Genomic DNA, 15,211 nt, shown 5'->3' with positions numbered 1-15,211 from the left:
TTTTTAACTTTTTTTTTTTTTTTTTTTTTTTATTAGTAATTTTACATTCGAATTGAAACGTACGGAAATGATGAAAGTACGAAACGTTTACTCTCCATTGACCTGGTTCTCAAATTACAATCGTTCTTTTTCGTTTCGATAATTTTCATTAAATATCGAAATGAAATATTTGAATCAATCTACTACTAAATATTCTATATACAATTTTTCATATGATATTCTTCATGTATCATATTGTTATAAATAGACTGCGAATTTTTATGTAGATAGAACACGGTTTCAATATTTTAACGTAATACGATAAGTAATTTTTTTACGTACAGTTATTTATCATAATTTGCATTATGATATGTAACAATTATTTTATCGTAAATTGATATTATCTGAGAAAAATTAGATCGTTCTATATTAAAAGATATTCGGATAATATTTAAATTTTTTACTTAATTTAATTAATAATTTATTTTATACATACATTTCTTATGTATCTTTTATTATTAAAACTATTTATATTCGTCGTTTATTTAAAATATGCGAAATAAAAAGCGATATATTTGCATAAAAAACCGCAGTCCAGTTATAAAACAAAATTGCATTGAACCGAGAATAAGATACTGTCCATGTTAATAATTCTAAATTTTAATTATCAAATAGATAAAAAAAATCATTCGTATCATTGATCAAACATTTTCGCGCGAGACGTCATTCGGTCGTTATAAACGGATAAAATAAATATCTTGGAAGATCCGGCAAATCCTGGTTTATCCACGATGTGTATAGGCGAAACCGAAGCTTTAAAAGGTATTCGCATTGTGTTCACAGTGCTGTCTATGTCGCAGACTTTATCCGTGAAGCCAACACGCGGCCTATGCCGAAGGTAATTCGTGAACCGAGCAAATCGTGATTAGATTACAAGCTGAAACGTAGCGTGGCAAGCTTGCCAATTAAATCCCGGAACGTTGCCAGAGTTCTCTAATAAAATAGTAGATATACAGCAAAACGGCGGTAATCTACGATCGAAACGAGACATCGCCGAATGATAACCGAATATCAAATCTGTTGAATCTTGTCTTTCATTAATCTATTTCAGACCTAAGTTTCTTCGTTCAAGATGTATTTCTAACGTAATAAGAAATATTTATTTGCCGAAAAGCAAAAATTGAATTATCAAATAAGAAATCAAAGATTGTTATTATCGTTAAAATTATTAATTTAATAATTTTTTAACGATTCGTGGGTAAGTTTAAAAAATTTTTTCGATGAAATCCAGATTTCATTCAAGAACAATTTTCGTTTGCCATTACAAGTCACGAAAAAAGAATGTTATATTTTATTTTAATAACATTATTATAATGGAATCAAATGATGAATGGCAAAAATGAAAATTTCTATTTGCGATAATTCGCAGCAACGATCATTTATTTTCGTCAAGATCTTGTTGTGTAATTAATCTTTGTTATTAGTACAGTACAATGCAAACTTTATGCACGCTTCCGTATTCAACAGTGATTTACAACTTTTTAAAATAAATTAATTCAACGCAAAGATCGAGAGAAATCCCCGGTGATATTTTTGATAAAATCGAAAAATCATTTGCGAAAAGTGGCACAGCCATTTAACTGATGACTTCGTCTCTCACATTTGATATTTTTTTTTTTTTTTTTTAGTACGCGATTGTGTACACCGATACCGATCATCGCAAAATAAAAACATTCGCTCGCGTTGAATATATTAGAAAAAAAATAAAAATAAAAAAAGAGTAATATTTTATATATCTCTGATAACCACAATCGCAAGATTTGATCGTGGATTAGAAGATAATGGGTCGGGACTTCCGTGTTTTCCTCCACACGCTTCATTTCAGACTGCAATTCATAAGAGGGAATACACGAGAGCGATACGTATCGGGCGCATTAACGGTCGAGCCACGTTCTATGATCGCATCTTGCGTCTACGTGCATCATCCTTTAGCGCGCATTAAACGCGATCAAGCAACGGTTACGTGTACGAACGCAATTTATGCGCGAGAGGCTGGCTACGTTGTAGGCGTTATATCATCGGAGACAGGGACCGAGCTAGGCTCGTGTACTCGCCGTGGGTAAATAATAAGCGAAAGAGCTAAGAGGGAGCTCGATTCGTGTAGGAAGTGTGTAACACCAGTATGGAATACCGCGAAACACGCATCGGTTGAAAGTTAGAAATGGTATATCAGGTTTTCAAACTAGGTTTTGTGGCCAAGTGCATCTGTTTTTGGAAATTATGGACTGTTAAGCGTCTGTGTAAATTGTTCTTTCGAAAGTCCAGAAAATTTGATGTGGACAAATATAGATATACGAACGACGTAAAGTAGGATCGATGGATTTCAAGCGAACAACGTAACGATTTGTGAACAATATTAATAAAGATAATAGAAATCTTTTTATTATTATATACGATAGAAAAGGTATACACATTTCTAATAAATAATTACGCGAGTGATTTTTTAGCTATTGGATTTTAAAACAATTTTATCGAGAATAAAATTTCGTTATTTTTAATATTCACCGATAAATTTCCATTCAAAACTTCTCTTTGTTACATAAACGCAAATAATCGAAATATTTCTCGTCCCGTTAAACGAAATATCCCCGTATTATCGTATAAAACACTCGCATACACACGCACAATATTTCAAGCAAAACTTTCCACGAGACGAATAATTAAAGTAAATATCACGATCGAGTGGAATATCACAAAAGCGTGGCATGCACTTTGCGGAAAACGATCGAATTATGCAAGGGTGGCGGGTATCGAACCGGGCTGGCACAATTGCATCCCATCCGCGTTGCGATACATTATAGCACGAGTTTACACGCGTGGGCGGGTCGGCCAGCGCGTAATAAACGCTGAGTTGTCATCAGATACGCGGGATACGGTTTATCAGCGACCGATTAAACGATCCGAGTCGAATCAGAATTGCGCCGTGGTCGATTCGCGTGCCCGGATCTGTTCAATTATAATATTTTATTTATAGGGGATCAGGCTAAGCGCGCGCGCGCGCCTGTAATTCGACTTGTAATTGCACTCACGATAACACGAAGAAGAAGGTTAATTAATTAATTTCTATTCTTAATTTACGCTCAAATAACGCGATTTATATTATTTCCATTGTTATATAAAATCGCGTCCTGTGAAACACGATGAAAATGCAATCGAATCCGTCGCGTCGTCGTTCGATATTAGAAATGAAAAAAAAAAGGAAAAGAAAAAAGAAAAGGAAAAAAAAAAGTCGAACAAAGTGAAGAGATCCAGAAGGGAGAGACTACTGGCTCGCAAAAATAATGCCCTTCAGTTCTTGCGTTCTCTCACAAAAGGATCGCGTAGAGCGAGATACTGGAGGAAATAAAATAGTACTAGACGGTATCTGGGTCACCTTAAAGGGCACACGCCTAGCCGAATTACCGAGGAACAGGGAGGGAGTGAGAGAGTCTGTTCGATTGAACCCAACCCCTTCTAACCGAATCTTCCTAAGTCTATTCCATTAACCGTGCTTCTCCAAGGCTTTGTCTCGATCTTGAAATTTCGATTATTTCGGATGATCGATTGGTCGTGTTATTTGAGATCGAGATCGGATTTGTCTTGTTAGATCCTTGTTTGATGTAAAGTATATCGATCGTGTCTGTTCTATCTGTTTGAACCATCGAGAGAGGAAAATGGAATGGGAGACGATGGACGAAAAAAATATCGTTTATTATTGTCGGTTCGATAAAAAGTTCTTGTATATTTTCTTTCTCCCGTGCTTGGAAAGATAATAGAAATTTTTCGAACGCGGTTGACGTAAGCTTCTGAAAACTGTGTGTGTATAACAGTCGAATGCCGGTGTAATTTATGGAGGCAAGAACATCGCGATAAATCGAAGCGGAGAGGATCGAAAAAGAAAAGGTGAAGTCGAGCAGAAGGAAAAATACGTTCCCGTCACGAATATTATTGAATTATGATCTGAAAATATATTGTCGATGGTGAATTCTATTCAACGGATGGAATTTGGATACGAAAGAGAGGCATACATGCATCGCGGATAATAATTTGCTTTGCACAGTAAATAATATAATCCTTGCGCAACGTAGCGAGAGATAAAACCTGCTTTTATACGTATTGGAAAAATTCCCTTTGTAATTTTTCTTTCTTTCCATTTTTCCAGCGTTGTTAGGAGTAAAGCAGTTGAGGACAAAAGGCAATGCAGTAGATGCAATAAGGCTTAAAATAAGGTTGGTCAGTATGGACAGAATGACAGGCAACTATAAGCAAGAGACAATATTGTGTGTCCAATAAGAAACCTGTCTTATGAGTCTATATTTCTCTGGTTTTACGTAGTTCTGTTCTTAACATTATCCACTGACAACCGTGAACAAAATAAAAGGCCCAGAAGATTTAAGTTTCAAGTTCTTATTTTATTAATTTTGTTGCCTCTAGCTTTGCCCTCAGCATTGCATGACATTTGTGTCTGTAAAAACGTCAGGTTGAATTTATATCGTTCTTTTGTAATGCTCTTTTTGATGCTCCTCTTTGATGTTTTTTCTAACATTCTTATTTAAAAATTAATGTAAATGTTATATTGCTTGATATGTTTCTCAGGTATACATACATATTTGTATGTATTTCTTTCTACTCATTAGATATTATACAATATTCACATTCTAATATTATATACACATTCGTCCAAGTATCATTTTTTTGACGACCTACCTGTCACTATACCTGTCTATACGTTTAACCGTCAAAGTGTTTATTTCTGTTTAACTTTTTGTTACGTGTAATAACGATATTGTTGAATTTGAAACGAAGATGTTTCAAATAAAAATGTAATTTTATTTTACAAAGTCTTAAGAGTAGATTGAAATATTTAAATATAGAGGATATGTAGAAATAAATATTGCATTATGAAATCAAGAAAGAAGGAAAATAATATATATTTGATTGATTCTTTTCCATTTAATCGATTATTTGTTATCCTCAAAACAAAACACGCGAGACCTTCGATTCTTATGATACAATAACCTCGGGAATTTATGATGATTCATTTGTGCAATCAGGGTGAATCATGTTTCAAAGTTAGTTGTACAAATAATACATAAATATCGATTAATCTATTTAAAAATTTATCATTACCTTTTTATATATTTTATATATTTCTTCTATATTCTCACAAAATAAATAGGAAACACGGCCCAAAAAACAGAAAAGATAAAGAACCATAAATAAAGGAAAGAAAATATGAAAATCATAAAAAGCAAACGATATATGCGATTCATGTCACTCGGCGATAAATCAAGATCGTTTATCCGCGAGAAGCCACTCATCCCGTCATCGATCATTCATAACAATAAAACCATTACGATCACGATATTCATGGCAAGTCGGTCGTGTCGGAAAAGAAGATCAATAAATATGTTTCAATTTGTCAAGCCGATCCAAGGATGTCTCATTAACGCCGGAGACGTTCTATTTCCGATCTATATATATATCCATCGATATCGATCGTTATACTCGAGTATTACCAGATCGAATTCACGGAAAACCGACGACGAATCACGAAGCAATTGATCGAACTACATCGTCCACGTGTGTTTCTCGGAATATCCACGCGATAAGGCAGATTTCTCTGTTATCACGAGGACCACGCCATCTAACGAACACCCTTGGAAGCTAATAAATCTCCAAGTACGCGCGCCATCTTTCGTAGGGTGATGTAGCCAATTTAGGGGTAATAATTAAAGCGCGTTACCGATTGAGCACAGTCGGTAAGTACGTTGTGCAATATTCGCATGTGCATATATCGCATCGATTTCATTTACGCTTTCACGAAATTCAAACAGATGGCAAATCTTTCGATTCCGTCTGAGCATGCGCGCGCATATGCGGGAATATTTAATTCGATAAACCGCTTACCCCAAGCGTTCTCTTCCAGTAGTTCGTTTTACATTTGCAATTCAATAAAAGAAGGATTTGCGATGCAATGAGATATACATATGAAACATTACCTTGTTCAGAGTATCGTGGCTAGTTAGGATATGCTGGCTACCGTCGGGATGTAGGATACGATCGACCGAATTCGGTCTAGGAACTCCATCCAGCTGGCTGGCCTCTTTCAACTGGGGTGGCGACGGCGGTGGTGGCAGCTGCTCCTCTACTCCTCCACCAGCGTAACGGGTCTTCTGTAACCCAAACATTTCATCGTTTAATTATTCCGCCGATCTTTCACATTTTCAGTGACATTCTTTCAAAAACAACCACCATTTTCCTTTATAGCCATTTCTAAATACTGACGTGCAGACCATCGAAAATCATTCGAAACAATTTATTTCGTCGTAAATTGGCCGATCTTGATTTACGTTTGACACATGATTTCTCGTGTTCTAATTCCGCATTCGTTTGTTGTTGTTGTTGTTGTTGTGATTGTTGCACTTTCACGATATCGCTCGGTCTAACTTTCGGCACGTTTAGAAAAATCATTTTTCAAAATCGTGAGAATAAATTGAAAATGAAAATGAAAGAAGTACACAACCGATAGTGAAGCAAGGTTTTGACTGACGTGCCAGTATTATCGGGTTTCGATATCGATGATGTCGCCACCGAGCTAATCCTCCGCAATCCCGGATTTCGTTTCATTATCACGACCAAGCAAGGCTTCCGAATGCGACGACCGGTCGAGTGGCCAACCACGGCTCATCAATGATCGAACGTTTATTGAAACCTTTCCGTTTGAAGCGGCGAATATCTTGCCATACGTGAATAAACGTCCATGTGAATGTCGTCTGTGTGGCTTTAATTCAACGAAACCTATTTAATTGCATTCTTTTCTTCTTTTCGTACCTTTTTCATGAATTCTATTAAAGTTAAATTGTTCGTAAATAATATATAAATTAATAAATTTGGAAGAATTTAAACTGATAAATATTTTTAATTTTTAATATCGAAATGATTAAACAAAATCGAATAATTTAACGTGTATATTTCGCTATCGTTTCCAGATTTTTTTTTTTTAGAATTTTAAAATATTTTTCACGATATTCTAAAAATCTAAAAATAGATGGTTTTATGATGTTATATATTTTTGTAATTATATCAACGCAGTATCGCAAATTTTTTCTGACATCCCGTGTGACGAATAAAACAAATCGATGCAGTTTCCGACTCAATTTACCGAGCGGTCAATTTTTCAGCGTTTAAATGCAACCATGACGATAAATGAACTCTGCGCGTGTCTATGCGCGGCTACATGGAAATGGGAGGCTGGTATAAATAAACAGCGGCTTCCTGCTTTCCGAACAAATCCAGCTAAAAGCTTGTGTGAAATTTCGAAGCATATTAAATCATTAAACATCGAAACATACGAGTGATGCGATTACGTCAAAAAAAAAAAGAAAGAAAAAAGAAGAAAAAAAAAAAAACACGGAAAATCATGCTGGACTCGTGTTTCTATAAATTATTTCCTGTCGCGCTTTCACGTTTCAATGATTATGAATCGAATACCCGATCCTCGTTTATTCGAGTGAATTCATAATGGCGGATAATGATGGAATCAAATTTTATATATGAACCTAGGAATTTAAATCCAACGAAATCGAACACGAAGTTAAATCCAATACGAATGGTTCGATAGGATTCAATTGTTATTCATAAGAGCTGATGTTTCATTTTCTGTACTCTTAACCTATAAAATACACGGTACAAGTTTGAAGTGTCGGATTGTCACAGATTTAATTTCTCTCGAGAGACTCGAACAAATTTTTAAACCCGAATCGTTCTTATTTGAATTTATATACTCTAATTAAATAACTAAGTTTAGAATTGTATTTAAAAAAAAAAAATTACAGAGAAATCAAAGGTTGTATTATAATTTCATTGAATTTTGGATGTTGTAGAAATTAATGTAAAAATATTGTTATATATATATATAACTTTTTTTTTTGGTATTTTTAAGTTCAAAATTTAAAATACATTTCATCCATGAATATTAAAAACGATAGAAGAATACAAATGGAATTTTTATCGAGAGACTTACGTGATTCCAACAGCATCCGCAAAAACTGGTCGATCGTTTCGAAGCACGCGTGACAACACTACGATTTACGTGTTCCCCGAAGTGACAGGTTCTCTTTGTTCTTCGTTTGCGTACCTTAATAGGTACGCCGTACATATAGTCGCTGAAACGACGTCGCGAATGACGCACGATAGACACCCAATCGATCATTGTGTCACTCTGTTTGATCCCGTTCTACGTTTATTCACGTTCACTTTGCACGAGAACTTATAAATTTGTTTCTCTCCATTTTTAATCTTCGGCCAATCTTTTTCAATCCATCTTCGATAAACAAATTACAACATTAAATATATATTATAAGATTGAATTCCAATATCGGAATAATTTGTTCAAAATTCCACTAAAATTCCACTTTGCAACTTTATTTAACTTTGTTTCACTTTTATTCAAGCGAAGTGTGTGAAAAATTTAATTTTATTCCTTCGTATTATTTCACATTACTCCACTATTTTTACTCCACTATGAAATTTTCGAATTTTCATTCGTAACGAGACACTTTAAAATTTCGACACGAGTTTTTCACAATTAATCATTGTATAATTATTGCTCGTAAAAAAAGGAAAAAAATCAGAAGAATAGTCTTTCCTTTCGTTTCAACGAACGTCGTTTCACGACAAATATTCGCGTTCAACTATCGGTTTGAAACACTCGTCCACGGTAAGTCTGTTTTCCTGTAGGATCGTGGAACAAACTAAGAAAAGGGTATCGGGTCGAGAGGAATCCCGATCGAAAGGAACTCGATGAAAGCTTGGTAAGAATAGGTAGGAAAGTAGTTCTCGTAAGAAGTCTCGCTTTGAGGGATGAATAGTGGCTGGTGCAGCAGCTCTTTCGACGATCCCGCGGATGGTACGCGGCCAGATAAAGAAGTTGCGCCAAGTGAAAAATGAAATTTAAAGGCTGGCTGGGCCCCGATCGGGACGTTTGAAAGGCTCGGCGTTAATGCAAGAAAAATGTTCCGTGTATTTCATTCGTGTAACGAGGAAATCGTTTCGAGAGCGTTGTCGACGTAGAATTTGTTGTGCGAGAGGAACGTAGAAGGATTATTCTTAGCGGTTGTGCTCGAAACATGTTCGAACAACAGAAGACAATGTTTGATCCGTTTTATTTAACGAAGGACAAGCTTGTTTTACTATAGGCCAGGTACGAGGGAAAAGTTCAAAGCTTTTAAAACGTTTAAACACATTTCCAAGAATATCAAACAGCATCGTTAAATTGTTTACAAGAGAATATCACGAACCACGGACAAAATGCCGTCGTAAACGTTTCGACGCAATTATTCGATCCTTTTATTCGATTATGGATCCATATCATCACGTACACGGAAGCTAAGTAAAAATATATATATATATATAAAGAAGTTTTCCACGTTTGAACGAAGATCACGTGCTCGATTTCATTGTTTTCGTTGTAGTTTGGCTTGGCTGGAAATAATGATTCCTCGAAGAGGAACGACTGACATCACCCACGGACGTCAGCTTATTTTCCTTAGCCCGAAGTTTTGAGAAACTACTGTTTCTCGGGCGTACGTTTTATCTCAATCTCCTTAAACAACTGATCTCTCACCATAGGGTTTTTCTTCCAAGAAAAACAAGAGAGTCTGGCAAGGTCGGCTATTCGTGTCAATTAATGGATCCCGATTTTCTGATTCCTGGCGTCAGTATCCACGTGTTCCTTATCTTCATTGATCAACGACCACTTCTTCGACGAGGTAATTCTCTGTTCCATTCGAAGTGAATCTTCTTTCGAAAACAATACATAAATTCACATCATCGAACAACGTAATAATTCAGTAGAAACTTCCACATGTTCCACGCGTGTATGCGAACAGTATTCTACTAGTACCATTTCACCGTTCACAAAATTTCGTTTTCGTCGAACACAAGACTCCCCGTGCACGCGAAAACAAGGGACAATTGTTGTTACGACCGAGAGAAAGTAGAGGAGGATTACTATTCAGGGCAGAATAAAATTGGAAACAAAATTAACGAATTCGATGAAGAGCGACGACACGTCGTGTACGAACCTCGAAGGGATGGACGTCAATGTCGGCACTGGCGTTAGAGCGTCTCGACGTTGGTGGTCGCCACGTTTCGGCGCTCCTACCAACGCGTCCTGATCTAATTCCGACACGCTTCTTTCCATCGAACGTTCGACTATAACACGATCTTACCACCGTTCAATCCGTGTTCAACGAGCGTGCTTTCTCGTTTGCAACCGTGATAAAGGATTAATCCCATTTTCCACGTGAATGAGCTCACGCGTGCCGAGACCTTTCTGATTCCTCAGTTTCGATCCATTTCAAACTTTGGATAACGGATGATTCATTCACGCGACGGGAGTAAATATCGTCTGCGCTTCGTTCAAAATGAAATACATCTAAAGTGACCAGTAAAATAGTCTGTTGTCTTTTGCACAGATGATTGATTTATCCGTAGTGAAATAATAAATTCGAAACTCCCCCTCTTTCTTTCATCGACATTTAGAAAATTATTTATTTTTGAATGAATTGAAATGGTGTGAATACTCATTGATGGAAATTTTAAACTACAACTTTTATATTTCTATGTCTATAATGATGATAAAGAAGTATATCTACCATGGATCGTAGTTAATACTGGAGATTATTTTTTCTAAAATTTTATTCGAATGATTTAATATACTACACTCTTTAATTCAAGATAATGTTTGTCAATGAAGCTATCGACAAAATATATTTTGTATTGATATTTCAAAAAGATATCGTAAATATTCCCAGAACAATGAAGAAATGAATCAGAAAATCTCCAACGAACGAAAATTTACATATCAGCCGGTTAATTAAAGTTCGCGCGATTATTCGATGACATAGAGACGAGCAACTGTTATGTTTACAATCTGTGCGCCTGAAACGTCGCTATTATTTCATTAACCTCCTTTCCGCGCAGATGTAATTTCGACACGAAACGTTGCGGACATAAGGCACAATTATCGTAGACGGATTCGTCTCGTTCTGATTTTCGGCACGATTCGAGAATTGATGGGTTGTGTGGAATAACGGTGGATTTATCGTTTCGATTAAAATCTTTAAAGTGTAAAAAGCTGATTGATTTGGAAATAGAATAACAAAGAAAATTATATTTATATTCAACGTTAAAATTAAAATATATATATAAAATATTGGATAGTTATTTAGAATTTTTTAAAAAAAGAAAAAAGAAAAATCTTATGATTTAGTAATTATAATAATTTTTGAAAATTTTTTCTTCTGTTAAAGGAACGGCTGTGGGAAAAAATTGATACGTTTCGAATACCCAGAAATAATCAGGATCAAAGGAGTAGTAATTATACGATTGTCCTTTATCAATTCAATTCAGATTAATCAGTTCAATGAAATCAAATGGAATATATTATATCTAGTTTCCACACTTTATTTGCAAATACGGTAACCGCCTAATAGAATTGATAATGCAGTCACGCTGATTTCTGGCATAATTTACAAATTTGTCTCGCCGCAAGCGAGCCTATTATTGCTCTATGTTTAATCGTTGACTTTGTGCTCTCCGCTAATTGGCGAAATGACGTGTAAAATCGAAGCGAGTTTCAATCCGTGTTCACAGACGGAATGATAAGTAAATGAAATTATCGCCTATGTCGTTTCTCGTTTGTTTTTGTACGCGTTATCTGTGTATCTCCATCGTGTTTCTCATCTCCTAAAAAGAGAGAGAGAGAGAGAGAAATTGGCTTTTATCGTACCGTCAACTTTTCGAAATGAATTCCATTATACGAAATATTCGTGGACGCACAATAAAATCTATTCTAAGAGAATGCGGATCTCGGAAGGAAATAAGCAGAAAGATGACGAGGATTGCCAGGATAAATGCGTCTCTCTTTTTTTCCGCTCTGTTCGTCGCGGAAATGAGAAAACGAAAAGAGGGAAGAACGTCGGAAACTGGAAAATTATAGTTCGTGATGCAAAATAGATTAATTTCTGTTTTTGTCGTGGAAAAGTCCATTACGAGCGGTACCAAAAAAAAAAAAAAAAAAATTGTGTAATGTCTCGACTAAGAAATTTCATTTATTAACAAGAGTATTTTTGATCAACTATTTGATTTCGCGAATTTAAACATTTTTTTATGTAAAAACGGAAATATAGAAGAGTATAGATTAATAAGAAAATATCGACAGTCACTAATTGATCGACCAGCATTTTGTAGCTAATGTTGCGGAGGAATTACATGGGAGAAACACGTCGATAAAATAGGAAACGTTGCAGTTATAGCGCAAGAGAAGAAACTTGAGATTTCCTTATTGCCAACCGAGTCTCGATAATTCGATTCACAATCGATTAAATTAAGATATCGTTGAATATATTAAAAAAAACTTATTTTTCTACATACAATTTAATTTTTTAAAAATATCTTTTTACATTTAGATTTTTGAAATTAAATGGGAACACAAACGATATAATTGTTAAAACGTAATTAGTTAGTATCCCTCAGCAACAGTTTTTGAACAACGTCATTCTCTCAATACAAGTTAAGAACAAGAACAAGATCGAAAATTAATTCTGACACGACATTATTTACAATCTTACGAACCTGAGTTTCGTCTACGTGGTCTGGAGCCTCTGGACTGGCCGACTTACGGCCATAAATGTTCGACAGAGTCTGGTTCACCGGGAAGTCTGGACCACCCTGCAATAACCACACGATCTAAAAACATCTCTACATGTTCTTTCAATAAGAAAACGATAAGTACTTCCGGTAAACTCTGTACATTTTATTTCAACAAACAAACGCTGTTAAAGCATCGTATACGATACACACATGAATATTCATATCAAAACTGCATCATTTAACAAATTCAAAATTCGTAATTAACATAATCAATATCCTTTCTCCCGACAACCATCGTTCTAATAGCGGATTAAACATGCATAAAATAATAGATTTCGAAAAGCTCTCGTTGTTGTACAGTTTGGAGATCGATAGACCAGACATCTACAACGTTAGAACCCTCTCAACCGGTTCTACGGTCCACGCTTTCTACGCTCCAGATAAATCAATTACAACTTGGAAACAAGGAGAAATTCAATACGCCCCTAATTTACGATGTCCTCTTTCTGATCACGATCGCAATCCTCCCCCCTCCCCCTTCTATCTTTCTCTATTCCAAATATTCCAAATATTCCCATTGAATTCGTGATACATAAGTCGTGCATGAGCAAATAAATTCGAGTCGAGTAAATCTCCATGATTTAATTTCCAATTCAAGAATTAAACCTTAACTCGATATCTGGACTGGCAATTTAAACTTCTTGTTTTCATCTATCTTTGTCGCGTTTCCAGCCGTTCGGTTCGATCATTTGGTCCAGAGAGTGGTACAGTTGGACCAGGCTTGGAAGGCGGGCAAATAAATAGTACCGGCGAGACGCAAAGTCAATTATCGTTGAACGGAAGTTGATGGAAGTTCCGCCGGTACGCGTATTGCAACCGCGTTAAACGAGCCAAACAGAATTATTCATGGTGAACTTTCGATGCGCAGGTGTGTTTAACATCCCGCGCCACTTTTCCTCGATCCGGCCTATTCGTGCACGTTGCACCCTTTATTAAATATACACTATTACCCCTATCCAGTCCTCGTTTGCGCCGACTGTTTGTTCAGCTTCGCGTCAGAGAACGTCAAACTCGATAATAGATATTGTACGTTGCTCACGCGTCAATAAACCTCGTCAAGATTTTCTTTTACAATGCTGCTGCTGCTGCTATATCGCGAGATGAAATTGAAAATAAACTTTTCTAATTTTGAAATCAACGACGAGTTTATTTCATTGCTTAATATTAGGATCGAAGTTTATCTTTTGGAAAATTATGCATCGATATTCATTCTCGAAGCTATTCAATTTAATATCAATCCAGTTTAAAGTTAAATAAGATTGATCGATTTTTATATCGAGATTATCTCAAGATAAACATTGGAAAATTGTTAATATATGTTCCTATTATAAAACAAAAAAACTGTCTTTACCTTTTTTATTTTTCTTCGCAGTTTCGCTGTTATAAATTCTCTATTTCGATTTCCTCCCTTCTTCTTTTTGTTGCTTAATTAATCGCGAATTGCATCAGAAATGAAACCTTTTTAAACGCAAAGGAGGACGAATATAAAAACCGAGGGAAAGGAATTTTCGCCGATGCGACGAGCGATGAAATGGAATTGTCTGAAGAATAAAAGGAACTCGGATCGATTTATCGCGTGGAAAGAAAATGTAAACGAAATACCACTTTCTGGATGTCGATCGAGAGGAAAACGTCAAACTTTGGAATACGCGTTTGACGTAGCGTGACGGTTTCAGGAAAAGTATCGAAGAGTTGCCACGATTCTCTGTGCACGTTACAATATATTTATATTATATTTACACGAACGGAATGAACGCGCGGCAATGATATATTTGAATCACGATTATTCACGCGTGCAAATTGAAAGAAAATACGAGGACCACGGCTGAATAAAACACGCCCGGTTATTTTTCCAATTTACCAGATATAAAACCATTTTTGCCCTCCCGGATCAATTTACAAACTGAAATTACTCATGAAATATTAGCTACACGCGCCAGGTCACTGGTGGCCATCATGACGACATCGTTTATGCATTCCGTGATATTCGTGAAACGTGCGACGATCCTTTTCATCCTCCATTACAACCTATTACAATATAAAGAGCCTAGGAGACAGTAAAGAACAAGAGACGATAATTCGAATTAACGCAAGCCACTTAAGATTTTACAACTCGTATTATTGTATAAAAAAGATCGAAGGCGTGTTTAATAATTTAGATAAAAATATTTAACCTATTTTATTTTGCAGAATCGAATAACCAATTATTTTCAATATCAAGAATATATATATATATTGCATTCTAATATATATATAAGATAATTGATCGATCAGCGATTAAGACTTGCAATTAAGTCTTCGGCTGCGTATCGGGGGGATACTTTTGAATCGAAGTTTTCGAGCCAGGGGTAGAAGTATTGTTCCCAGACAAGAGTTTTCGCCTCTAAATTTATCTTGTGCGGCGGCGAAAGTTTCGCGGTGCCTTCATTTCGATGCATCCCGAAGAGTTCCCTTCCCGATCTCGGGACTTCAA

General features: G+C 35.8%; 1 protein-coding gene across 14 annotated transcripts in view; it reads right to left on the bottom strand.

Moving 5' to 3' along the window:
- Nucleotides 1–15,211, bottom strand: part of LOC102672047 (disks large homolog 4) — a 281,358-nt gene that overhangs the window by 205,344 nt on the left and 60,803 nt on the right. For 11 of the 14 annotated variants that reach the window (XM_006608849.2, XM_006608861.2, XM_031514915.1 and 8 more), the window contains exons 4-5: nucleotides 12,661–12,756; nucleotides 6,021–6,194 (exon numbers count right to left, since the gene is read on the bottom strand). In XM_006608849.2, coding sequence (XP_006608912.1) covers nucleotides 6,021–6,194; nucleotides 12,661–12,756 — 270 coding nt within the window. Of the gene's footprint in view, nucleotides 1–6,020; nucleotides 6,195–8,044; nucleotides 8,643–12,660; nucleotides 12,757–15,211 lie in introns of those variants that run through there. The other 3 variants (XM_006608857.2, XM_006608858.2, XM_006608852.2) reach the window with 2 other exon arrangements.

This window comes from Apis dorsata, unplaced genomic scaffold, assembly GCF_000469605.1.
Source record: "Apis dorsata unplaced genomic scaffold, Apis dorsata 1.3 scaffold_50, whole genome shotgun sequence".
In the NCBI taxonomy this organism is placed as follows: Eukaryota; Metazoa; Arthropoda; class Insecta; order Hymenoptera; family Apidae; genus Apis; species Apis dorsata.
The sequence above is the reverse complement of the archived record's forward strand: the minus strand, read 5'-3'. Positions and strand labels throughout refer to the sequence as shown.